At 40.3% G+C, this 27,923-nt stretch overlaps 1 protein-coding gene across 8 annotated transcripts in view; it reads left to right on the top strand.

Moving 5' to 3' along the window:
* The first annotated feature begins 220 nt into the window (after positions 1-220).
* The window catches only part of CW7, a 53,314-nt gene continuing 25,611 nt past the window's right edge, over positions 221-27,923 (top strand). For 2 of the 8 annotated variants that reach the window (XM_088944718.1, XM_088944712.1), the window contains exons 1-6: positions 407-664; positions 752-820; positions 1,259-1,344; positions 1,709-1,898; positions 2,011-2,085; positions 14,468-14,574. In XM_088944718.1, the coding sequence (XP_088800844.1) occupies positions 1,313-1,344; positions 1,709-1,898; positions 2,011-2,085; positions 14,468-14,574 (404 nt within the window). In that variant the 5' untranslated portion in view covers positions 407-664; positions 752-820; positions 1,259-1,312. Of the gene's footprint in view, positions 665-751; positions 821-1,197; positions 1,345-1,708; positions 1,899-2,010; positions 2,086-14,467; positions 14,575-27,923 lie in introns of all 8 variants that reach the window. The other 6 variants (XM_088944711.1, XM_088944717.1, XM_088944715.1 and 3 more) reach the window with 6 other exon arrangements.

Genomic DNA, 27,923 nt, shown 5'->3' with positions numbered 1-27,923 from the left:
TTTTATCCCGACAAGGATCAGAAATGGGAATGGGATTTAATTTCAAAATCAGGGTTGGGGATAGGGAATTTGATCCCCGCCCCCAACCCGCCCCTTGTTGCCATTCCTTTGTATTTGTACTTTTATGCGAGTGCTGATTGCTGAACCTAAAACATGTTTTTATTTATCTAAAAAATTAGAGAAAAATCAGCTACTCCTATTGGCGTAGACTTGTAGAACCGTGAATCACTGTCCTTGACGGATTGCTGCGGCCCCATGTTGAAATGGATGAAGTGACGATAAGGTGGGGCATCGTATGAACGTTTTGAGTCCGGATATGCACATGACGAGGGGCGCCTCACACTGTCCTCACAATGGATGGTTGTGCCACGCGTTCAAAACATTCACCTCTGCATCTATTCTTCTCAGGCCAGGAGGCCCAGGACCGAAGCCTTAAGTTCCCTCTCTCCACCGGTTGCAATCACATCTCCGGTGGTCACCGATAAGACGAGACTCTGATTATTCTTCTTTTTTTTTTCCTGCCCAAACCTCTCATCCTTATTTGCTTTTTTTTCTTAATAAAACATAAACCTTCTTTTCTCTTCGGGTCAGGATCCAAATCTCTTATCTCTCTGGCGGGGATTAATCTCATCGGTGAGAATAGATAGTGGCGACTCAAATCCAGGTAAATCGCTCCCAAAATCTCTTAAGAAGAAAAGGTTGTTGAGAAATTTGTTTCTCATGCTAGGGTTCTTTGTTTTTCTCTTTTCAGTTGCAGAACACTCCCACCGACGACCATTGCCAGGAAATTACTATCATGGGAGACAACGGCCAGTTTTAGGTATTTTTCTTCCTCCAACCTAGTTCGAATGAATGTAGTGCTTTCTAGTTCGAACCGGAGCATATAGAGGCCAGTTCCAAGTCTGTAATTCAGCTTTTACTTCTACACATATCTGGGGACGCGTCACGCGTGGTGCAACCGACCGTTGTGCGGACGGTTTGAGGCGCCCCCTTGTGAGGAGCAGATCCGAACTCTAACGTTTTGTCTATCATAACACCGAAGTCCTTTTCTAACTAATAACTTCCCTACTGGTGTTCCAAAATTTCGTCCTCACTCCTTTACCCGAGGAAAAAAGAGTTAATACTTTGCTTGATTGAAATCAAACACTGGTGGCAGTTTAGCAATCTGGACGTCTGTCATGTTCTCCAATTTTGCAGGTTTTTAAACGCTAATTTTCCCTTTAACGGAGGTAAAGCTAACCCTAGACAATCTTTGAAGACGCAGAGATCGATTTCGATCGCGAGATTCATCCATCGAACCGGGGAAAACAAAATGCTTGGTGATGGGGGAGAAACCCCTTCTAGGTATAAAATATCAACCTTTTTTCTGTTCTCTAATCATGAAACCTTTAATTTTGTTCTTGGCTTTATCTATATGATATATTTCTAGAGCTTACTGACTTGAAGAGTTAATTTGCCGCAGTACTGACGGATTTGTTCTATTGTTGTATATGCCCGCAATTGTGTGCATGCTAGTAGCAAAATTATGATTTGTTATCTTTGATGGTTGTAAGATATATATATTATTGCTGGTTGACTATCTCGTTATCTTTCCTTCGTACTGTTGGCGGACAAATTTGCATTCGAAACTTTTCAACCAGGAAAATTCTGCACATAGGCAAATCTTGGTAGTGTTGTTCTTTCTTTTACCAAACCGTTCGTTTGGCAGGTATGAATTATTGAGCATGGTGAGGAAGCACTCAAACTTGTTAGGAAAAACGTCAGTTGATGAAGACGATGGTACAGATATTGAAATGGATGCTGGCTTTTGGCATGATTTCTTGGACTTGTATTTTATTCGTAGTCGGGAATCAAGGGGGCGTCAAGATGATGATCTTGTTTTTTTTGTTAGGAAAATGGTATGGCGTTTAATGTATCTACATTATGTATTGGTCTATCAGTTTTCTCTTAACCTTTTGTTGCCAAAAATGCTTTGAGACCAACTCCCTGTATTGAATTATGTTGTTGCAGAACTTGCATGGATATGGTTTCAATGATAATATGGAAGAACTTCCTCCTTATTTCGTACGCAGGTGGGCACCTAAGGTAAAGCGACATGAGGTCCAGTTTCAACTTCACAGATTTGATATCCATGATTCTTATGCAATGATAATTTAACAATGGATATGGGGATTACACCCCATAAGCAAAAGTATTCTAGCTCATACTATAGCAAATAAGAATGGACGTCAGGGATTGTTTTTAAAGATACCCTGCCAGCCTGGCTCAGGGAATACTTTTTTAGCCATAGTCATGCTTGGTGTTGTAAATTGCATCTATATAAGTATAATATTATTTTCTCTTTTGCGGAAAAAGAAATTAGTGCAAAGGCTTCCAAACACCTGAAGTACAAGGTGCAAGGGCAGAGTAGTGTTATCAATTTGGTTAAGCAATGACTAGTTGATGATAAAAAGATAATTTCTATATTTAAGATATTTATGCAATCTCATAAATAAGTTAATGTAGACTACAACTATTCAAGAAAAGAATGATATTGAACAGTTAGTTTACAATTTTTTTTTTTTTTTTGTAAAAAGTTAGTTTGGACATGCTAGGGTACGAAAACACAAGCTTCATTTTCCAGAGAGTGCGATCTTGATGTTGACTATTAGATGTGCCCTTCACTTGTAGCAACTCCATACCAACACACAAGTGATTGGAAGAAATTTTAATAAGAACTCCTTCATTACTCTTTTTAATTTTATGTTTTTTTTTTTTCCAGTTTTATTTACCATCGTCAGATCATCTAATCATATTCCATCATAAATATTTAAAGCCACAACATGAATGTAAACAAAAATGCAAATATATTATATATTATTTCAAATAATTAGAGATACAAGTAAACAAATGAATCTTTAAAATGATTGTGGTTGACTAAGTTGACTAGTCATAACTCACTAGTTGATGCTATTATGAATATCAACCAACTAGTTAGCGATGCAATGCGTTTGGCCTTCAACTAACTAGTTGGTCGGCTAGTCAATGAAGCATGATTTTGAAATAAAACAAAATAAAAAAAAAAACTTGATTTACAAGAACATGTAAATCCACATTCTAAATCGAATAAAAGGCACATAAACCTTGTAGAGAAGATGGGCCGAATGGCCCATAGGCTGCTTATCCTTCTTTATTTTTTATGTTCTTTGCTGTAATGGGCCTTAATTTGGGCCTTATTCTTTCTTGTGTTATGTTTCTTAATTTTCTGCCCAATTAGGGGCCTCTCTGTAAATTATTAAAGTTTAACTTAATGAAATTGAATTAGGGGTGTAAGAGAGAAGGTTATGTTCGAAAATCTCTCTCTCTGAACCCTAGTTACCCCCACTTTCTTCTTCTTCTTCTCTCCTCTTGAAATCTGATTTCTGCTATTTTCTTTTGAATTTTTGCAACTTTCTAAACAGTCATTTCTTTTCAAAAGGCTATTTTTCTTCTTGGTATCAGAGCAGACTCATTTTTCCCTCTTTTCACCCCTTTTTTCCCATACACAATGTGTATGGAGAACTGAATCGTATGAATAGTTAAAGAAACCTATTTCAACCTAGTTGTTAGTGGTTTCTAGAGAGAAGGGACTGATTTTGTCGTCCTCTTGACAGATTCAAGTGTATTGCTCGAAATCCTAATTTTTTGGAGAAGGTTGATTGCGGGCCCCACAGGGAGTTTGACTTGGGCGCTCAGTGATTGAAGGCTTTTCATCCTTCATCTTGAAGATCGAATCAAGTGGATTAGTGTTCTGTGAAGTCTACAAGGAGGGACTGAGTTTTCTTTGTTTCTCCCAGCTTCCGGGTGTGACGCAGGTTGCTGATACGACTACCTAGAGGTTGGCTCACAACACATTTTTTGTTATGTTTTCATTTGTTGTTGTTCGAAGTTGTTAGAAGTCATTTCGAAGTATTTAAGAAGATGAACTCTTCAGAATTTGAAAACAATCATGTTGCTGAATCCGGACAGGTTCCGGGAGCCTCTGTAGACTCTTTACTAGCTGTGACTGGAACTAATTATCTGACTTGGTCACAATTAGTAAAAATTCTTATCTGTAGTAGAGGCAAATGGGGTTTTATCTCCGAGAGCAAAAAGGCTCCTCTGGAAGATGATCCATCATATGAAAAGTGGATGCAAGAAAATTATACTGTTATAGGATAGCTTGTGAACTCAATGCAACCACAGATTAATCAGCACTATTTGTGGATGAATTCAACAAAGGGAATTTGGGATAGTGTTGCTGAAACCTATTCCCATAAATTAAATGTGGCTAGGGTTTACAAGTTGAGAAGTGATGTGAAGAATTTGAGACAGGGGGAGAAACCATTAGCTGCATACTTCTCAACACTGAAGTTTTTATGGCAAGAAATAGATTTGATAGAAGTTATAGCCTAGGACACCACTAATGATGCTGAGACCTAAAGGAAACTAGTTGAGAGAAATAGGGTGTTTGAGTTCTTGACAGGGCTGAATCTAGAGTATGACATCACAAAGCAAAATATTTTATCCAAGGGTGGTGTTTCACTGTCTCAAGCCTATGCCTTGCTAAGTAGTGAAGAAAGCAGAAGACTTATCTAGGTCCAAGGGGCTGGTCTAAATGATCACTTTGCTAATATGGGAGTGAAACCCACGGGAGTTGCAGGGACTCCAAGTAGCTCAGGGAAGAAAGAGATTATCTGTGAGTACTGTAAAAAGCTAAAACACACTAAAGACAAGTGTTGGAAATTGCATCCTGAGCTTCTTCCTCTTCGGTTTCAAAAGAAGTCTGATAATATGAAGGCAGAGAGTGCCAATGTTGTTGCTGGTCCAAATAGTGACAGATACCAAACTAAAGAGATGACGGCTAGTGAGCAGTTAGCAGCTATGAAGGCAGAATATGAGAAGTTTGGGAGGATGATCAGTCACCTAGAGGGTGTGGCCTCTTCTTCCAATCCTCCAGGAAATTCAACATCTTCTGCATTTGCTCATTCAGGTATACGGGCTTTTGCCAATCATGCAACCATTTCAAGTAATCGTAAGATCCATTGGATTATTAATTCTGGTGCTTCTGATCATATGACCAGCCTTTCAACTTTGTTTGTTTTATATGATTTACTTCCTGGATGTGACAAAATCACCCTAGCCGATGGCTCTCTTGCCCCTATCTCCGACAAGGGAACCATCAAGGCTACAAATTCCTTGGTTCTTCCTTTTGCTTTTCATATACCTAGGCTAAATACAAACTTGTTATCTGTAAGTAGCCTAACTAAGTCATTAAACTGCTATATAGCTTTCTTTCCTTCCTACTGTGTTTTTCAGGATCTGAACTCTCAGAAGGTGATTGGGAGTGGCCATGAGGCGAATGGAGTATATTTGCTGGATACTCCTGGACAGTGTCATGAACAACCTGGAAAAGCTGCTTTTGAGTCTATAGAGTTCATCAGTCGAGTCATGTTATGTCATCTTTGTTTGGGTCATCTTTCTTTTTCTTTCTAAAGTCATTTATTCCTAGAACTGTTTAAGGGAATTAGTTTGTCCAGTCTTCATTGTGAGTCGTGTGAACTGTCAAAACATTGTAGAAACAGTTATCCTCTGAGTAGTTAAAGATCTTCTCATTTTTATATTGTGCACTCTGATGTGTGGGGGCCTTACCACTTAGCTTCTATGGGTGGCTACAAATATTTTATCTTGTTCATTGATAACTTTTCTCGGTTCACTTGGATTTTTTTTATGAAGTCTCGTGATGAAGTTCCCAGATTTGTGAGGCAATAACATGAATTTGTCCTAACCCAATTTGATACCAGAATTAAAATTTTTAGATCCGACAATAGAAAAGAATATTTTTGAGAAAAACCTGACCTGCTATCTCACTAATTAGGGGGTTATTCACCAAAGCTCCTACGTTAGGACCCCAAAATAGAATGAGGTTGCTGAAAGAGAAAATAAACATATTGTTGAAGTTGCAAGAAGTATTCTATTTGACAGGGTTTTGGGGTTTAAGTCTCCTTTCAGTCTTCTTCATCCGGACAATGATATTTTTTCTATTCCTCTTCGTGTCTTTGGCTGCACTTGTTATGTACATATCCCGTGTCCAAAAACATAAATTTGAACCAAAAGCCCACAAGTGTATCTTCCTTGGTTATTCCCCCACATAGAAGGGTTACTATTGTTTTGATCCAAAGATTGGCACTCGGTATGTCTCAAAGGATGTCACCTTTGATGAGCTTTTTTCCTTTTATGGTTCTTCTCAGGAGAGACATTGCCCAAGGGGGAGAATTTGTCACAGTTGTTTGCTCTTCCCCTTTGTGTCCCAGTTGAGTCTTTTGCTGAGACCCTTCCTATCCCAGGTTGTACCAACGACAGAGAACCAGAAATGAGCAGATTGTTTCCCCTACAACACATGAGCCTCATGCACTTTCAGTTACAGAAGAGACAACATGTATTGTTACAGCCCCTTTGGAGCCATCCTTCTTAGACCTTGATATCCCACCATTGCTATTAGGAAAGGAAAAAGGAAGTGTACTGCACATTGCATTTCCAAACACCTTTCTTATATGGAGGGTTACATGAGGAGGTCTATATGTCTTCCTCCAGGGATGTATGAAATAAATATGAAAGGAAAGGTCTATAGGCTGAAGAAATCTCTTTATGGACTTAAACAATTCCCTAGAGCATGATTTGAAAGGTTTAGGGATGCCCTTGTTAACTTTGGCTATGTACAGACACAATCTGATCATACCCTCTTTGTGAAGAGGAGAGGATCCTTGGTCGTTTACCTGATTGTGTATGTTGATGATATTGTTGTGACTGGTAATGATGTATCAGGGATTAATGATCTCAATTATTTCCTTAATACAGAGTTTGAGATCAAAGATTTGGGGGAATTGAGATACTTTCTTGGCATAGAAGTTGCTAGATCCAAGGATGGGATCATTATCTCTTAGAGAAAGTATGTTCTTGATTTGCTCTTTGAAACAGGGAAGATGGGTGCTAGACCAGTTGGTACTCCTATCGATATGAGCCATAAACTCTCTGCTTCAGATGGAATATTGTTAAAAGATAAGGGAGTGTTCCAGAAACTACTTGGAAAACTTCTCTATCTATGTATGACTTGGCCAGACATTGCATATGCTGTCAGTTGCATTAGTCAGTTCATGCATGCTCCCAAGGATACTCACATGGCACCAGCAGAGCGGATTCTGTGTTATTTGAAGGGCTCCCTTGGAAAGGGGATTCTATTTGCTAAGCATGGCCATATGAAACTTGAAGCCTACACAGATGCTGATTGGGTCGGAAACATTGATGGCAAAAGATCTACCTTTGGGTACTGTAGCTTAGTGGCAGGTAATATTGTCTCTTGGAGAAGTAAGAGACAATCAGTTGTTGCTCGATCTTCAGCCGAAGCAGAATACAAAGCCATGGCTCATGGAGTTTCTAAACTACCTGGCTTAGATCCTTGATGGAGGAATTGGGTATTGAGCATTATAAGCCAATGATGCTATACTGTAATAATCAGGCCGCCATCAACATTGCTCACAACATAGTGCAACATGACAGAACTAAGCATATTGAAGTTGACAGACACTTCATTCGAGAAAGAGTGGCTTCTGGAGAAGTGTGTCTACCGTTCATCACCTCTGAAGGACAGTTAGCTGATTTCCTCACCAAGGGCATTCCCAAGGCTAAACTTCAACATGATACTAGCAAGCTTGGCATGATTGACATTTATGTTCAGCTTGAGGGGGAGTGTAGAGAAGATGGGCCGAATGGCCCATAGGCTGCTTATCCTTCTTTATTTTTTATGTTCTTTGTTGTAATGAGCCTTAATCTGGGCCTTATTCTTTCTTGTGTTATGTTTCTTAATTTTCTGCCCAACTAGGGGCCTCTCTGTAAGTTATTAAAGTTTAACTTAATGAAATGGAATTAGGGGTGTAAGAGAGAAGGTTATGTTTGATAATCTTTCTCTCTGAACCCTAGTTGCCACCTTCTTCTTCTTCTTCTTCTCTCCTCTTGAAATCTGATTTCTGCTACTTTCTTTTGATTTTTTGCAACTTTCTAAACAGTCCTTTCTTTTCAAAAGGCTGTTTTTCTTCTAACCTCTATGATGGTATAACATAATAATTCATTACAATATTTCACTAAAAACATGAAGAATTCCATATCTTTAAGAAGCAATAAATCCAATTCCATAGAATGTATCCAAATCCATGATGTCATTAAGAAGGTCAAAGTTAAAGGCTATGGCCCTCTACCACCTCCCTCATGTCTAAAGGCTTTGTGCTTGTATTAATACTTGTGATTTGATTCAAAGGAAGAGAAGGGGGCAGCAAACTTTGGTGGGAGCAATTAAGGGCCAAGCCTTTTAGACAGGAGGGAGGAGGTAGCGGAGCCAGCTGTGAGACCCTCAATCCCCTCCTACCCCCACCCACAGGTAGCCCCTAGGCCTAATGTTGAGTTCTTGCTTAACTTTGATGGTAGCTGTTGACAGACCAAATTCTAATGGACAGGGGTTGGCAGGGATTAGTGGCTTCATCAATAATTCAGCAGGTGCTGTTTTGTGGGCCTACAACAATGGTCCTGTTGGCACTACAAATGCTGTGGAAGCCAGAAGTTAGAGCTCTCCTAGTAGGGTTAAGGGTGGCTGTCTCCATTTGTTCCACCCCTGCAGTAGTGGAGGATGACTCTTGAAATGCAACCAGGTGGGCATCCAATTTGGAGGTAGGTCCTTGGAGATTGGCTCATCTGCTGAATGAAATCCGAGGTCTCTCAGCTCTCCTCTCTAGTTCCTTTAGATGGATTCCCTGTCTCCATTCGTTCCACCCCTGCAGTAGTGGAGGATGACTCTTGAAATGCAATCAGGTGGGCATCCAATTTGGAGGTGGGTCCTTGGAGATTGACTCATCTTCTGAATGAAATCCGAGGTCTCTCAGCTCTCCTTTCTAGTTCCTTCAGATGGATTCCTGGGAAACTGAATATAATGGCTGATTCCTTAGATAAATCAGGGGTGGATAGGGTTTTTTTTGTACAGTGCTAACATTATGCCTTTGTAATTGCTGTCTTTTTTGGCTTATTGGCTTTTTGTACATCCCCTGATTCATGATGAAGGTTATCTTTTCTCCTCAAAATAAACAAAAAAAAAAGTTCAAAGTTCATAATAACTACAGCGTAAATAAATAAGAAATTAAAAGGCACCACGGGATAATAAGATAAAATTGTATAAAAGTTCTAATTTCTCAATGCTCAAAAACCAAATTTCAACAATTAAAGGTTATTTAGAAGTTAATAGATCATTACTATGGCCTAAAAAATATGAATACAGAAGGAACTAAAAAATTAAACTTATAAAACTTAAAAAGGTGCATGCCTGGACTCCCTTGTGCCTCAGGCCCCCAGCCCAGGCCTGCACAAAGGCACAGCAGGCCAGTGTCTTTTGAAAGTGGCCATGCCTGGGTTCAAGTGAGGGACATACCTCAAAATGCACCTCATCTGTGCACCTAGTTATGCCTTTTAAAACACTGGATAGCCGGATAGGTTAACCATAGGTTAAGTAAAATGAAATCAGAATAATATGGGTAGGAATGCCAGGATTGAAGACTCTTAAAGAGCAGGTTTTATGGCCTGCAGTATATTATAGTGGTGGAGAAGAAAATGGCCATGCATACAACAGTATTCAATCAGATTAAACAATTGGATATTATCAACTTTATTATATACCTATAGAGAAGTGCATAAATAATAGTCTCTTTACCTTACATAAAATCTTTTTATGAAGTGTACTCCCAGAGTGGGAATCACTAGCCAGTGGAATGAAGTCGAATTTTGATGGATGTTCTCTTGGAAATCTAGGTCCTTTAGGCATGATTGGTTTTTTTAGATGTTCTGCAGGATAGGGCTCACTTGTATTGAGGAACTAACAGCATGAGTTACCATGTTACCCTCATCATAGGTAGTTGGATCATGGATGCTGGGGGTGTACCCTTTATTTTCCCTCAACTGGTCAATGGCATCTTTTTTGATCATGTTACTGATAGAAAAAAAAACCCTATAGTATGGGTAGATTTTTTTTTTTGGAAAAGGTAAAGTGTCTATTAGTGTATATATATATGTGTGTGTGTGTGTGTGTAGAGAGAGAGAGAGAGAGAGAGAGAGAGAGAGATTTATAACAGAATTAAATTCATTCATTTAATAATATTGAATGGTACATAGCCCAAAATAATTGATTTGCAAAGGAATTGACATCTCTTTTCATCCATTGTAAGGTAATCTCTATTTCTTGTAGCAGCCATCTAATTCTTCTCCTCTCATGAATATATTGCCACCAACCCTCTTCCCCTTCCTTTTGCAGCCATCTAATCACCAACTTTGAGTCTCCCTCAATTGCAAGCTTGCGTATATTCAGGTCCTTTGCTTTCTGAATTTCTTCCATGACAGCTAGAATTTCAGCTCTTAAAGTGTCCCCCACCCCTACTGGACCAGAGAATAAAGCAATAATTTTTCCTTCCTCATTTCTAAACGCTCCCCCAACACCAGGTCTTGGGTTACTTTCACTGCTGCCATCAAGACTCAGCTTTATGAAGCCTCTTAAAGGTAGGGACAGACCTGTCCATAAGTTGCCTTGTAAGGAGCAGATCCAGCAATTTCCTTCCACTTTCTCATCAACTCACTTTTTGGAATATCCTCGAACAACTTAAATGTCTTCACCCAATGAACCACTTTGATGGATATGACTTCTTTTATTGCCTCCCTACTCCTTTCTTTTTCCACAAATATTCTTTGGTTTCTTTCTTCCCAAATAGTCCAACAATATGCCGCCCTTGTACAACACCATATGATTCTACCCCTCTTTTTCAACCATCTAACAAAAGTAGAGGATAATAGGCTTTTAAGTAGGCGAGGAGTTCCATCTGCAGCCAAACGAAGAGAGAAACCATTCCCAAATTGAAGAAGTAAAAGGGCAAGATATTAATAAGTGATAGCAGGACTCACCATCAACCTTGCAAAGAGGGCACCAGGAGGGAGAAAGACACTAGCTAGGTCTTTTTCTTTGCAACAAGTCACTTGTGTTAATTCTTTCTAGATACACTTCCCAACAAAAAACCACCAATCCTAGGTGGAATAGGTGTGGTCCAGACTTCTTTGATAGGAAAGGGCACTCCCAAATTATCACTTGACTGTATCAAGTTCAAAAATAAGGAAGCACAGCTAAAGGAACCAGAGGGAGAAGGGATCTAGATTCAGTTACCACTTTTTAAATGGTCCAACACTACTTTTTGAAGATTTTGAAGCAATGTTGAAACACTACAAATTTCATTCTCTCGAAGCCCTCTTCTAAAGCCCAAATCCTAGCCAAAGCCTATACTAGAGTTGGGGGGAACCAAGAAGGATGAAATGGGCTCCCACTTTGGGGTAGATAGGGCAAAAAGAGAAGGGAATTGTTCCATTAAAGGTGAGTTTCCCAACCAGACATGTTCCCAGAAGTTGACTAAGTTTCTTGAGCATGGATTATACCCAATGAATGGCAAGAATGATGGAAGGATGGCATGAATGGATTTCCAAGGAGCAGATTTTGTAGCTCTAGCCAAGACTCGAGTATCCGACTTGTTTGTCACAAGCCCATGAATACTTGCAACTACCTTTGTCCACAATTTATCTCTTTCCAGAGGCAACCTCCATAGCCTTTTCCCTAGGAAAGCAGTGTTTCTTTCCTGAATGTTCCCATGACTTAAGCCTCCATATTTCTTGCTTTTGCACACCACTTCCCATTTAACTATATGGCATAGTTGTCAAGGCGTCGCCTAGGCGACTAGGTGTCCTTGGCTGGGCGCCTCACCCAAACGCCTTGACTTTTAGCAACTAGGCGCCCTTCTAGGTGACTAGGCGTTCGTCCGCCTAGGCAACTAAGACCAGCCTAGGCGACAAAAATTACAAGGTGGACGCCTTTTATAATATCATTTATATTGCTATTATCTTATTAATGTATGGTTTACTATTGAAATTTAAAAGATCAAAGAGCTTTGAGGAGAGAAAAAGAAAGAAAGACAGAAAAAGAGGAAAGAACGAATAGAATTATAAAGAGTTTTTTTTTCTATTCTCTCTCTAATTAAATAAAGCAGAAACTCCATCCTTGTTTTTTTTTTTTTTTCTATTTTACTTTCCATCTTGAATATCTATCATATAAAGTTAATAACCTTCTTTAGCTGCTAATTGATATGAAATTGCTCTATTAAATACTTATTATAGTAGTATTATTTTTGAAAGTAATGAGATTAATATATGTAAAAGATTTTTACCTTTTAGATGTGATGATTTTCCACATTTTTAGAGGAAATTTAATGTTCTTAATAAAGAGAATTGCTATTTTTTCAATTAATATACATGCTGAATGGTATATAAAACTAGGGAATTAGCCAAAAGTTATTTCTTATATTATAAATTTTTTATTGCATAGGCGCCCTAGTGTCGCCTAGAATTGGCTAGACGCCTCAAAAACCATGCTATATGTTCCTTCTTCTCTTCCCCTACTTCTCACAAGAAATCCCTCATTCGCTTCTCAATCCTTCTACTTACCCCCACTGGAATCCAAAACACAAACAGAAAATACACAGACATATTAGCTAATGTGGATCTGATTATATTAATCCTTCCCCAAAGACAAGTTGCTCTTCTTCCAAGAAGCCAATCTTTTCATAAATCTTTCAATTACAGGGCTCCAAAAGTTGCTCCCTCTCAGACTCTCCCCCAAAGGTAATCCCAAGTAATTCATTGGCAATTGTGAAACCGAACAACCCAGAATTTATGCTCTTTCTAGTATCTTCCTCTCCTTCATATTTATACCCACAATGTAACTCTTATCAAGATTGATCTTTAGATTGAACATTTTCTCAAAAGTTTTCACTATCCATTCTATATTCCTCACCCATCTAATGTCACCCCCTTCACAAAAAAGGATTGTGTCATCAACAAATTGTAGATGAGTAATTGGTACCTCATTTCTTTCAATCCTCCAACCCCTAATCAAGAATATAGCATCTGGCCTAGAAATCAGTCCACCCAGCACATCTGCAATCAATGTGAAGAGAAAGGGAGATAGGGGATCTCTATGTCTAAGCCCTCTTAAAGAAGGAAAGTGGTCCACAATTGCTCCATTCACCAAGATTGAATAATGACAAATCCTAACTACTATGTGTTTACACCATTTGTCCCCGAAACCACTATTCTTCATAATAACCCCCATTAAAAAACCCCAGTCCATCAAGTCATAGGCCTTTTCCAGATCCAATTTACAAACAAACCCTTTCCTTCCAACCCATTTCATCTCCTCTACACTTTCATTTGCAATTAAAATTTGACCAATGATTTGTCTGTCTTGTACAAAGACCCTTTGCTCCTGAGAGATTATAGTTGGAAGGACAGTCCTCACTCTTCGAAAAAGCACCTTAGCAATGATCTTATAAAGTCTATTAATCAAGCTGATTGATCTAAACTCTGTTGGGTGCATAGTATCAATCTTTTTTGGTATCAGCACCTTAGCAATGTCGCTTGTGGTAACTGGATCTGCTTCGGGAAAGATTCTTGGTGTGGCAATAGAAAGAGAAAAATGCAGAACTCCTGGGTACTTTTATGACCTGATCTCCAATGAGGCAATCATGAGTCCAAGATTTAGGCAACACTAAAATAGGAGGCCAACCTTGTAGTGGAGACATTCTGTCAAGACTCAATCAGGGCAGCATCTCAAGTGGAATAAAGGTGAAGTTATGGTTGGGTGATCTGAGATGCAATGTCTTGGTAAAATCATGCTTATAATGAGGCCCAAAGAATTTCCCATGGAAGAAGGTATGGTCCCCACCATCCCCAGACCCCGAAAAGGCTACTTTCTTGAGAGCTATTTTAGATAAAGATCTTAACAATAGGCCACCTCATAACCAGATGTAGAGGCATACATAATATATACTTGCTAACTAGGTGCTGTATGGATCAGTCTCTTGTATCTTGTGATTTGGGGTTTCTCTATCCAGTTGATTATAGTGTCTGGATGCCATGGTTGTTCCTTGCCAACTTACAAATCTAGTTTAAGCATGACCAGAGAGATTTTTGTAGAAGGGATTAAATTTTTGTGGTCAAAGTGACCCTCTTTTTGGTCCTCTACTCTCAAGGATTCAGGGGGTTCAATTTTTACACATTTGTATTGATTGTGAATCCTTGATCCTTTGACTGTTATCATTAAAAGAAAATTCTTGATGATTTGCTTTTTCTTTTTCAATGTATAGCTTGTAAATCCTGTTCAGGAGTCTAGAATTCTAGATATGTGACCATTCAAATTTTACTTGTGGTACTTGCAGTCTTGCACATTTATTTATTTTTCACAATATGATATAACAAGATCATCCTTTATATTATATGTTATAAAAGAATCGTGCTTTAAGATGACTTGTAATAACACAACTATATCTGTTTTTTCTATGTCAACTAGTTGGAGAAAGTGCTTGGTGAAAACCCTATAGAAGTGGATTGGAGGCGGTCATTCTATTTGAACTTAATTGCACATACTTCATTCACAGTGACTGTTGCAATTTGCAGGTAATCTTCACTTGCTTATGATTAGAGTATCTTTCTCTCTTATGTGGTGACATTTTGGATCCAAGATCTGTCTCTGCATTGTACACGTCTCTTCCTGCATATATGATATATATTAGAATGGTTATCATTGGAGTTATTTTACTATTTTGTTTCATTTAGTGTTGCCTATTAGCTGTTACACAGATTTCTGAGATTTGAGAAAATTCTTGTTACCACCCTTCACATGATTTTCCTTTTCTCATGTTTATATATATTGTGATGGATGTGATTGAGCAATTTAGATATATTGTGCTTACCACTCTCTTGACTTAGTCCTTGTGGTTTGTCAGCATTAAGAGTTATTTGATCCAAAACAGCTTTGCTTATTGGACCTGTTAATGGATTTAAGTATACTTATTAATGATAAACGAAACCATATACAACTATGCTGCATCAGTGAGAAGAAGTTATCTGTTACTAACTGATGGAGCTAAAAGAGCTAGGGCAGACCAAAGAGGACATGGGCTAAGTAGTGAGAAATGATCTTAAGGGCGCAACTCGGGTTGGACCAAGTTAGCATTTTACACTACTTTGAACTTGAGCTTCAAGCTGAACCCATTGAAATTTTGACAAAAGGCCAGACCAAGCCTGCCCAAGTTGCACCCCTAATGCATATGGCTATGGCACTGAACAGTGGAATGGTGGAACAGGATTCATGTAGCTGACCTATATTGTTGGGACAAGGCTTAGATGATGATGATGATGTCTGACTAGTTTCTTTGCATTGAGACTAAATCAGTCTCCCAAAAAGCAAGATTCTTGCTATTCATGCAGCAGCAATCATCTGAGAACTAACATGGTGGTGGTGCACATTGAAAGTTGTAAAGGGACAGTGGATATAGACGAAGGAACCTGGCTTTTAGTTGTCAGAGAAGACTTATAGCTATTTAACAGAAGATGTCACCTTAAAACAGAATAGAGGAATACGAATCATGCAGCTAACCTTAATTCTGTGGGTAGAGAGTAAAGACAATCAATAATGATGTTGATCTTCAAGATATTAATAATCTGTTATTGCACCTGTTAGAAGAAGTGATCTGTCATAAATTGATGGGGCTAGAAGAGCTAGCTAGGGGCAGAAAAAGGACTTGGGTGGAAGTGGTAAGAAAGGATTTAAGCACTTAACTTGACAATGGATATGACAGTAAACAGAATGGAATGGTGAAACAGGATTAATGTAGCCAACCCCATATAGTTGGGACAAGGCTTAGATGATGATGATGATGATGATATTTTCCCATGAGGAGATATTTGGTTGGTGGTTCTACCCTCATTTTAATCCTAGTTCAGGCCTTAAGAAGTTTTAGCATTTTTTTAATCTTTTCTCTTATATGTTATTGAATGTGTCCTTGTCCTTGATGCATAGATGCTAACATCTTATGCATTAATAACAAACACTGAATCTCAGTCCATCTCCTCCCTCCTCTCCTCTCTCTCTCTTTTGTTTTTATTGCCCCAGAGCTTCCTGACAAAAGAGTTTGGTGGCCTTCCTCCAATGGACTTTTCACAGTTAAGTCTTTTTTTCTTAAGATTGGTGGTAGGGACCGCTGGCTCCTCCTTTCCTTCTAAGAAAATTTGGCTTTCCATGGTTCCCCCTAGAGTTTGCTTCTTTCTTTGGGAAGCGGCTCATGGCAGCATAAATACTTTTGATAAAATCTTGAGGAAGAGAAAAGATAATTTGTATCTGACCCCTCGTGTGTGTGTTTACTGTGCCTAAAGGAAGGAGAATCATGTGGTCGTCTTCTTATCAATTGTGAAGTGGCTCATAGTCTGTGGCAAATTTTCCTTAACATCTTGTGTAGTTGTGTAACAGTTCTTTCTTTTGGGTTCCTCCTTTTGAAGTTGGAGATTTTCTCAACCAATGGCTGGGTTGTAGGTTGGGAAATAGAGGCAGATTGTTTGGGAAGGTGGTAGTTCATGTGGTAATGTGGAGCATCTGGGAGGAATGACACAAAAGGGCTAAGGCAAATGCTATCCTTTGGAAGACTTGAAAGCGAGAATCCTATTCCTAATCAGTGGCTGGTTGAAAGCTCACAAGCTGTTTAGTGACATTTCCTTTGGAGATTTGGATAGAAACTTGTGGAATGTGCTAAACTCTTGCTTGGTGCCCCCTAGCCCCCTTACTCTTCCTCCCAAACCTCTGGTGGATGTCATTCTTCAATTTGATGGCAGCTTCAGAAGTTTTTCAAGCCACAGGGGACAGGATGGGATAGGGGGCCAAGTTATTAAAACTAATAGTAAGCTGCTTTGGGCGTTTAGTGGGCCGATTGGTATAACAGACTCTGCAGAAGCAGAAATTCATGCCTTGCTTGTGGGTTTGAGAGCTGCAACTAACCTGAATTTAACTGATCTGGTGGTGGAAAGAGATTCTTAAATGGTTATCAGCTGGATGAAGTATTTAAAAGTTGGTCCTTGGAGATTCAGCTTCTTCTTTAATGAAATCAGAGATCTTTTTGTCCTCGGTTTTTTGTCATTTTAGATGGATTCTTAGAGAGATGAATAGAGCGGCCGATTCTTTGGGCAAATCTTGGGTGGGGAGGGATTTTTTGTACAGTGACTCCTCAATGTCTTTGTAAATCCTGCGCAAAAGGCATTGAGGTGACAGTGTCGTGTGGAGTATAATCTTGGTAAGATGATATTTTTCTACTTTTCTTCGTTTTATATCTTAACTTATTGTTGCTGTTATAGAGGAGTGCATGACCAGGGGTATATGTCATTTTCTTTGTATTACAAAGCTATTTAATAGTGGAGAAGGGCTGTATGCTTCATGCCTTTTTTCACTTCTCAGATCTGTTTACTTTCTCCTCTCTTTTCTTCTCTCCTTCAGCATCTCATTCTGATCTATAGTTTTTCTAAACTAAAATAACAAGTTGGTATCACAGCAGTCGATCCTTGGGTGAAGAACATGCAGCTATAGGATCAGGGAACTGCATAGAAATCCAAAAGGGTTGATGAATACCCTTTGTATTTCCTGGTTTTAGGAGGATCTTTGGAACTTTTTGAGAAGGTTTGAACAGTTTCTGCTGTCCAAGAAAGGTGTCTTGAAGATTTATCCCTAAAATCAAGAAAACTAAAGATTTTGGTGTTTTTTTTTCCTGAATTCTGGAGTAAGTTTGGAAGTGGTGCTCAAGTCTTGTTGGATCATTCCATATCTCCATTTCACATTTTAACCCTTTCTCCCAGTGTCCACAGGGTTGGTCTCTTTTTATTGTTTCCTGCATTGTAATCTGGGATTTATATTCTTTCATCGTAGGATACTTTTTGTTTCTATTCTAGGCTCTTTTAGAATTAGGAACCTACATTAGGTGGTCCATGGTCTCATCTAAGAATGACTCCAAACAGAGAATGGGGTGCATTTCTCAACAATTTGGTTATGGGTCCAGTTGTTGAGTGTAAGAAGAAGAGTTAAGGGAGAATGGGTGTGTTACTGTTCACACCCAAAACATTTCATTATATACTAAGATTGAAATTACAGTTATGTCCCTATAAGGGTGCTCGAAATACAAATAGCAGAAAGGACAACAATACCCCTAAGTCAAATGCATATTCTCAACACTCCCCCCAAGCTGAGCATAGATATTTATCATGCCCAGCTTGCTCAAGTTTCTATCAAGTTTTGGCTTGTTGAGACCCTTAGCAAGGCAATCAACAAGTTGATCCTCCAATCTAACAAAAGGTACACATATTTCTCCATTGATTATCTTTTCTCTAATGAAGTGTCTATCAACTTCAATATTTTTTGTGCGATCATGTTGAACAGGGTTATGAGCAATGTTTATGGCAGCTTGATTATCATAGTATAGCATCATTGGGGTTTCAGCTTGGATCCCAATCTCTGATAACAAGGACTTTAACCATAGCAACTTTGATACACTATGAGCCATAGCTCTATATTCGGCTTCAACACTAGATCGTGCAACAACAGATTGTTTGTTACTTTTCCAAGACACAACATTACCTCCTACCAAGGTGAGGTGGATCTTCTATCATCTATAGAACCTTGCCCAATTAGCATCAGTATAAGCCTCGACCTTGAGATGTCCCTAGTCAGAGTATAACATTCCTTTACCTGGACACCCCTTTAGGTATAATCTTGTTGACAACATGTATATGTCAATCTCTGGGGCTGTGCATATACTAACTCACCATGCTAACAACATAGGATATATCAGGTCGAGTCAAGCACATGTAAGGAATCCGACCAACAAGCCTCTGGTAGACACCCTTGTCTGCAAGAATATCTCCATCATCAACACTCAATTTATGATTGGGGTCAATAGGAGTTTCAACTAGCTTACACCCTAATTTTCCAACTTCATGAAGTAGATCAAGGGCATACTTCCTCTGTGAAATGAATATCCCTCCCTTTGACCTTGCCACTTCGATTCCAAGAAAGTATCCGAGATTCCCAAGATCTTTGATTTCGAATTTAGAAGCAAGGAATGACTTTTAGTTGGTTTATCCCAGAGTGATCATCTCTAGTGACAACAATATCATCCACATACACTATCAACAAGGTTACTACTTAGTAGGCCATTAACCCTTCTTATGAACAAAGTATGGTCTGCATGTGATTGTGTAAACCCAATTTTGAGAATAACTTTCCTAAATCTATCAAACCAAGCTTTAGGGGACTGTTTAAGCCCATAAAGAAATTTTTTTAGACGACAAACCTTCCCCTTACTGTTAGGTAAGATTACCCTGGCAATAGATCCATATATACCTGAAGATCTCCATTTAGGAAGGCATTCTGCACATCCATCTAGTATAGAGGCCATGAATAATGAGTAACAAGGGGCATAATGATTCAGATAGAGTCCATTTTGGCTTCAGGAGCAAAGGTCTCTTGATAGTCAATCCCATATGTTTGGGTGTGTCCTTTTGCTACCAACCTAGTTTTGTATCTTTCAATTGATCCATCAGCCTGATGTTTAATGGTATAAATCCACTTGCGCCCACTGGGACTTTGCCTTCAAGAAGAGGAATAAGCTCCCAAGTGTGGTTTTTTAAGAGAGCCTCTATCTCTTGGTTCATGGCATCCTTCCACTAAGGTGACTGCACTACATCTGAAACATTACGAGGAACAGAAGCAAAGGAGATAGCAGTAACATAGGCATGATAGGAAGGTGAAAGAGCATCATAAGAAACATAGTTAGTGATAGGTGTCGTACCCCTAGTTAGTGGACCTAAACCATTCGGGTTTGAGAATATGTGGTTAATTCATCATGGGTTTGAAAGCTTAGTGAAGGATTGTTGGAACGAGGAGTTAAGGGGAATAAAGTGGAAAGGAATTAAGTTTCATCAAAAGTTGAAGGGATTGAGAGTCAAATTGAAAGAGTGGAATAAAGATCACTTCGGTAGGGTGCAGGAACAAAAGTTGAGCTTGGCCACACAAATTGAAAAATTGGATGAAAAGGAAGCTCAAGGGTTATTGAGGGAACATGATAGAGAATCAAGAAGGCAATTGAAGGACTTAGAAGAGGTTTTACTCAGAGAAGAGATTTGTTGGAGGCAGAAGTTGAGGCACAAGTGGATTAAGGAGGGGGATGGGAATACTAGGTTCTTTCATGAGTTAGCAAATGGTAGAAGGATGAAGAACTTAGTAGCTAGATTAGAAATAGAAGGGCAGGTCGTCACCAACCAAGAGGATATAGCTAGGACCTTTGTAGATCATTTTAAATCCATCTATAGTAGGTCTTTGAATGAAAGGGTACCTGTGGATGGTTTGGAATGGCCGAGATTAGAGGAAGAAAAAGCAAGGTGGTTAGAGAGGAACATTGAGGAAGAGGAGATCAGGAGGGCAGTGTTTATGATGGATAGTGTAGAGAACACTGATGTGGGCCCCACTGTAGTGGTCCCCACTGTGTTCGTAGGACAACGTGTAGTTATTTGTTTCAGTTATAGTAGTGTCAGTTTGAAACAGTTTGTTAATTCAGTTCTTATTTATTTCAGTTTTTATTTACTTTATTTATCATGTAAGTACTAAGGGCAGATGTGTCCTTTCCATTGTTCTGAACATAACCTAAAAATAATAAGAGAGTGGCGGCGGCAGATCTGTTAGAATCTGTCCCTCCTTTCAACCCCTTGTGTTCTCCTATTTCTCTTCTATTCCTTCTCCTTTCTCTCACTTTTCTTCTGTTTTGTAAACCTAAAACCTATTAGGATTCAAGACTGATTACAGTCTTGATCTTCTACTTGGTATCAGAGCCTATCTAGGGCTTCTCATGTGTGTCTAGTCCAGCCGACCACATGAGGACTAGCTAGGGCTAAAAGCTTATGAAGAAGTATTCGGTGGCTAAATCTTGGAGATTACCAGGAGAGGTTCGCAGCAGTTGAAGACTTTCTGCGACTTGCAGAGAGTTGGTAATCAGGAAGAAGCAGCGAAGGTTAGGGTTCAGGTAACCCTGGAAGGCAGTAAACCGAAATCCATAAATTTGGGTTGGTTTCAGATCAGATTTCGGATCAGATTAGATTTCAGATCAGATCAGATTTGTGTTGGTTTCAGATCAGATTTCAGACCTGCTTGTTTTTACTCTATTTTCTGGTATAGTGGCTCTAACAGTTTGTAGCCACTGATTCTTGATCAAAGATGGAGTTTAAGGGTCAGGGAAAAAGTAGTTTTGGAAACAACAGTTATGGTAGTGTATCTGAAACCGGGTTTCAGATTACAACTATGAGATTTGATGGGTCAAATTATTTGGAGTGAGCTCAATCAGCCATGATGACTATTGGAGGAAGGGGAAAACTGGGTTATCTCTTGGGAGATGTGAAAGAACCTTCCAAGGAGGACCCAACATACATCAAGTGGGTTTAAGAGAACTATTTGGTTATGGCATGACTCTGTAATTCTATGCAGCCACATATCTGCCGAATTTACTTGTGGGCAAAGACAACCAAAGAGATATGGGATGTTGTGAAAGAAATCTATTCCCAACCCCTTAATGTTGCCAGAGCCTATGAATTGAACTGTGAGGTGAACAACCTTAAACAAGGAGAGAAGCCAGTTTCTGTCTACTTCTCTATCTTGAAATCCTTGTGGCATGAGATTGACCATCTAGAGACCCTCGAGTGGGAGAGTCCCAAAGATGCACAGACTCACAGAAAGCAAGTCGAGACGAATAGGGTATTTGAGTTTCTGGCTGATTTGAATTCAGAATATGATATTGTGCGACAACAGATATTGACAAGAGATAGTGTGACCCTTTCTCAAGCATACTCCTTGGTGCATAGTGAAGAGACCAGGAGGAAAGTCATGATGCAGCCTCAGCCCCCTTTCCCAGCCTTGACAACTATTAAACCTAAGCCAGGGGGCGATCTAGAAAGGGACTGGAAGAAGGAAGATAAACGGGATCTGGTATGTGAACATTGCAAGAAACCCAAGCACACAAAAGATACTTGTTGGAAGCTACATCCTCACTTGGTCCCAACAAAACTAAGAAATAAGAAGGGTAATGCTCATGTGGCCGTGAACACTGATTCAACATCCTCATCAGGCACATCCCTAGAGACTTTAGCTGCTGTTTGGGTTGCCCTCATACAGTTGGAAAAGGAAGTTGGGAGTTCAGCTCAGCCATCTCGGTCACCATCAGCTCCTGCCACATTTGCATTTGCACATTTAGGTACTCAAGCCTCAGCTTACCATGCTTCAGCTCCAGGTAATACTGATCACTACTGGGTAATAGATTCAGGTGCATCCGACCATATGACTAGCTTGCCATCATTGTTTACTTCTTATCACTTGTCCTCTGGCCGAGATAGAGTATCCATTGCTGATGGCTTTCTTGTTCCCATTTCGGGCAAAGGGGACATCAAGCTATCGGACACTATCTCTTTATCTTTTGTCTTGCATGTTCCTAAGCTTGATACTAACTTGCTTTCAGCTAGTAGTATTACCAAACACATGAACTGTTCAGTAACATTTTTCCCTGACCGATGTGTTTTTCAGGATTTGGAGACGAGGGAGGTGATTGGGACTGGCCGTGAGACGAATGAGATCTATCTGCTTGGAGAGAGTTCTCGTCGGGAGGATTCAATGGATAAGAAGTCTTTTGTTTCCTAGTCTGTGAGTTCGGTTATGTTTTGGCATAACTGATTAGGTCATTTGTCTTTTAAGTCTTTGAAGAGTCTGTTTCCTGCTTTATTTGAGTCTGTTGAGTTATCAAAGTTGAGGTGTGAGAGTTGTGAGTTTGCCAAACATTGTAGAACTTCTTATTCTTTAAGTAATAAAATGAGTAATTCCTCTTTTGATATTGTGCATACTGATGTTTGGGGGCCATATCATATCTCTTCTATGGGCGGGTATAGATATTTTCTACTATTTGTTGATGACCATACCCGTTTTTCTTGGGTCTATCTTATGCGTTCTCGGGATGAGGTTCCTGCTCTGACCCAAAACTTCCATCAGATGATTCTCACTCATTTTGGGGCCAAAATCAAAGTCCTTAGATCTGATAATGCAAAGGAATACTTTGCTCAGCCATTGACCTCCTACCTTCTTAGCCATGGAGTTATTCACCAGAGCACTTGCCCTTATACACCACAGCAGAACGGTGTTGCCGAAGGGAAGGATAGGCATAACTTGGAGGTGGCTAGAAGCATTATGTTTACCTCCAATGTACCTATTCGCTTCTGGGGCGATTCCTATCCTTACGACAGTTTATCTCATTAATCGAGTTCCTTCCCAGGTTCTTGATATGAAAACCCCTTTTTCCCTTCTATACCCGAACGAGGAGTTGTTCATTGTTCCCCTTAAAACCTTTGGTTGTACCTGTTTCGTTCAGCTTCTCGGGCCTCATCATTGCAAGTTTGAACCTAAGGCCTCCAAATGCATTTTCCTCGGTTATGCATAAACTCAAAAGGGTTATTGCTTCTATGATCCGGTTTCAGGGAAAATGTTTGTCTCCATAGATGTCACCTTCTTTGAGGAGACACCCTTTTATCCTAGGGTTTCTCCTCAGGGGGAGAGCAGCAGTGAGAGTAGGGTTGTTTTGAGTTTCTTTCCTCTGGGGGAGAGCTGTGAGAGTGGAAGTGGGGCTGTTTTGAGTGGGGTTGTTCCTTTACCTATTCCACTGGGTAATGAAGGCTGTAGTGGTGAGGGTGGTCAGAGGGAGCCGGAGTTGAGAGTCTATCATAGGCGATGCAGGCAGGTTGATCCTAGTCATCGGCAGTCCCGGCCAGCTCTAGTTCCTTCAGCGGCTCCAGATCCAAAGCCTACTGAGACACCTCCCACTGTTGCCACTTCCCCTCTTGTGGATGACCTTGATCTCCCTATTGCCATTCTCAAAGGGAAACGACATTGCACCACTTCTACAAGTCACAGCATCTCACAGTTCTTATCCTATGATCGTCTATCTCCATCTTACCGGTCCTATCTCACTTCCATTGCCGATGTCCCTATTCCAAGAACAGTGCAAAAAGCCTTATCAGTTCCAGAATGGAAAGATGCAATGCAAGTCGAAATGGATGCCCTGTTGAAGAATAATACTTGGGCATTGGTTGACCCACCAAAAGGAAAGAAACCGGTGGGATGTAGATGGGTGTTCACTGTGAAGCATAATGCTGATGGCTCTATTGAAAGGTACAAAGCCCGGTTGGTTGCAAAGGGGTTCACTCAGACTTATGGTATAGACTACTTGGAGACCTTTGCCCCAGTAGCCAATATGACCACCATCTGAGTTCTGTTATCCCTTGCAGCAAATCATTCTTGGCCCTTGTTTCAGATGGATGTTAAAAATGCCTTTTTGAATGGAGACTTACAGGAAGAGATCTACATGCAGTTGCCTCCTGGATTATATGATACAGAGACAGGTAAGAAGGTTTGCCGACTGAACAAGGCATTGTATGGTTTGAAGCAGTCACCTAGAGCCTGGTTTGATAGGTTTAGATTAGCCCTTGGAAAGTTTGGTTATGTACATGCCTAGTCAGATCATACAATATTCATCAAGAGGGTGGAGTTCTCTCTGACACTACTTGTAGTATATGTTGATGATATTGTAGTGACAGGAAATGACAGCCTTGAGATTGAGTCCCTCAAACAACTCCTTCATCAAGAGTTTGAGGTGAAAGATCTTGGTGCACTACAATACTTTTTGGGTATTGAGGTTGCTAGGTCCAAGCAGGGGATTTTTATCTCTCAGAGAAAATATGTTCTAGATCTGTTGGCGGAAACTGGAAAGTTGGGTGTTAAGCCGGCTGATACACCCATTGAACAAAATCACAAGATTAGTGCAGAGGGCGGGGAGCCTCTTGAAGACAAAATTATGTTCCAACGGTTGGTTGGAAAGCTCCTATATCTCTGCCTCACTCGGCCAGATATCAGCTATGCAATTAGTGTTGTTAGCCAGTACATGCACTTCCCCCTAGAACTTCTCATCTTCTTGGGACAGAGAGAATATTAGCATACTTGAAGAGATGCCCGGGTACAGGTATACTGCTCAAGAACACTAATCACATGAGGCTGGAAATCTATACAGATGCCGATTGGGCTAGGAGTGTTGATGACAGAAGGTCTACCTCTGGATATTGTGCCCTTGTGGGATGTAACCTTGTCTCTTGGAGGAGTAAGAAGCAGAGTGTTGTTTCCCGCTCTAGTGCTGAAGCGGAATACAAGTCAATGGCTAACGGAGTGGCTGAAATCTTATGGCTGAGGTCACTACTTGAAGAGTTGGGTATTGATTATGAAAAGCCCTTAATGTTGTATTGTGATAATCAGGTAGCTATTAATATAGCCCACAACCCAGTGCAGCATGACATAACTAAACATATCGAAGTTGATCGACATTTTGTGCGAGAGAGGGTCACATCACAAGAAGTGTGTCTTTCGTACATCACATCTAATATGCAGCTCGCGGATATCCTCACCAAGGCTGTACCAAGGAAGAAGTTAGAGACAGACCTATCCAAGTTGGGATGATAGATATCTACTCCCAACTTGAGGGGGAGTGTAGAGAACACTGATGTGGGCCCCACTTCAATGGTCCCCACTGTGTTCGTAGGGCAGCATGTTTAGTTATTTGTTTCAGTTATAGTAGTGTTAGTTTGAATCAGTTTGTTAATTCAGTTCTTATTTATTTTAGTTTTTATTTACTTTATTTATCATGTAAGTACTAAGGGCAGATGTGTCCTTTCCATTGTACTGAACATAACCTATAAATAATAAGAGAGTGGCGGCGGCAGATCTGTTAGAATCTGTTCCTCCTTTCAACCCCTTGTGTTCTCCTGTTTCTCTTCTATTCCTTCTCCTTTCTCTCACTTTTCTTCTGTTTTGTAAACCTAAAACCTATTAGGATTCATGACTGATTACAGTCTTGATCTTCTACTGATAGATCTAAGGCGCCAGGTCCCGATGGATTTACTATGGCTTTCTATCAAGATTGCTGGGATATCTTGAAAGAAGATCTTCGTGTTGTTGTCGAGGAATTTTGAGAGAATCATATAGTAAGTCCAAGAGTCAATGGCACTTTCTCGGCCTTAATTCCTAAGAAATCGGATGCTATCCAACCTAAGGAATTCAGGCCAATTAGTTTGGTAACAAGCATTTACAAAATCCTGGTTAAGGTGTTGGCTTTGAGGCTTAAAGCAATTCTCCCATCCTTAATAAGCCAAGAACAAGGAGCCTTTGTACAAGGGAGACAAATAGTAGATCAAATCCTAATTGCTAATGAGTGCGTGGAGCATATGAGAAGATCTAAAAGAAAAGGCTTTGTTTGTAAGTTGGATTTAGAAAAGGCCTATGATTTGGTGGACTGGCATTTTTTTTATAGAAGTATTGAGAAATTGTGGATTCGGGAATAAGTAGTGTAGTTGGATTTATGGATGTATCGGTTCTTGCCATTACTCTATCTTGGTCAATGGAATGGTGAAGGATTTCTTCCTAGCTTGTAGAGGTATTAGGCAAGGAAACCCTCTATCACCCTTCTTCTTCACTCTAATAGCAATGAGGAAGATGAAGATTTGGACGAAACCTCAGATGATGGTACCAGTGTGGGCAGTGTAAACGACGATGGTGGCTATGCCGGAGGTGACATGGATGGGTGGAATGTTGCAAGCTTATCTCAGGGTGAAGGTTGTAACCAGACTAATTCATGTCCAAGACTCCAAAGTGTGCAAGGTACAACAGAAGGGGCAAATCGGGAGAACCTGAAGCAGAGCAGGAACACACCTCCTAGGGGTGATTCAGGGGTAGAAAGGAGAGATCATCAGAGTGACCAAAGGACATAAGTACTTTCCAACCAACTCAGGGAGATAGACACTTACCAACCTCTGGAACAAGAGAGGGAGGCCGGGAACAGTCCTTTTCCAACCGTTCCATCAATCCCATGTAACAAAGTAAATTCGGCTTGTGCTACTAATGTGTCTCCTATGTCTTTGGTTCCAGATTCCGTCCCGACGCCATGTACTGTAGCCCATGAATATGCAGCCAAACTAGATGGTGGGTTGTCCGAGGTAGTGGAGAAGGAAGTGAAGGACTGTGGGGAGGAGCGGGAAGGGAGGTATAGAAACAAAAAAGTGTGGGAAATCATTGAAAGAGTGTTTAGTGAAGTTGAAGGAATTCTGGCTTGGAGGGGGATGGGGAGGAAGGAAGAGGGGAGGGGTCAGTGGAGAGGAAGGAAAGGAAGGAGGGTAGAGTGGGAGAAGAATGTGGGGAGGGAACATGGCTGGAGGCAGGTAACAGGAGAGGGGGGATGATTGGAGAGGAGAGAAGAGGGGTGGGACCAGAGGTGAGGAGGGAAGGGCAGGGGGGCAGAGTTGGAGGGGAAAGTGCAGGAAGGATAGGGGTGGAGGATTTGGTGAAAGAGGACATGATAGCAGAATTTGTGGGGAAGATGGGGTGTAGGCCGGAAGATCTGAATGTGCTGAAAGAAGGTCTACAAAAGAAGAAGAAGGAGATAAAAACAAAGAAGTGGAAGCTGAGTGAAGTAGAGAGATTGGAAAGAGATGTAGAAGGGGATAAGAAGTTTGGGGCAACAGGAGATAGAAGAAAAGGGAGAAAGTAGTGGGTAGGTAGAGAGGGAGTCAAGAAAGAAGTGGAAATGAAGATACTTAGTTGGAACCTAAGGGGAATAGGGAGTGCAAGAAAAAGAGCAACAATAAAAGAGGTGATAAGGAGGTATGACCCAGATATTGTTCTGTTACAAGAGTCCAACAGAATGGAGTTTAATAATAGTTGGGCGAGGAGTGTATGGAAAGCTAGGGGGATTAGCTGGGTGGTTGCTCTTTCGTGGGGTGCTTCGGGGGGGGGGGATTGTAACAATGTGGAAGAGGGATGTGGTTGAAGGCCTAGAGGAGCTGATTGGGAAGTATTCGGTTTC

Source organism: Nelumbo lutea, chromosome 5 (assembly GCF_056320005.1).
Source record: "Nelumbo lutea isolate HS-2025 chromosome 5, American lotus-T2T, whole genome shotgun sequence".
Classification (NCBI taxonomy): domain Eukaryota; kingdom Viridiplantae; phylum Streptophyta; class Magnoliopsida; order Proteales; family Nelumbonaceae; genus Nelumbo; species Nelumbo lutea.
This window is presented reverse-complemented; position numbering and strand designations above follow the sequence as displayed.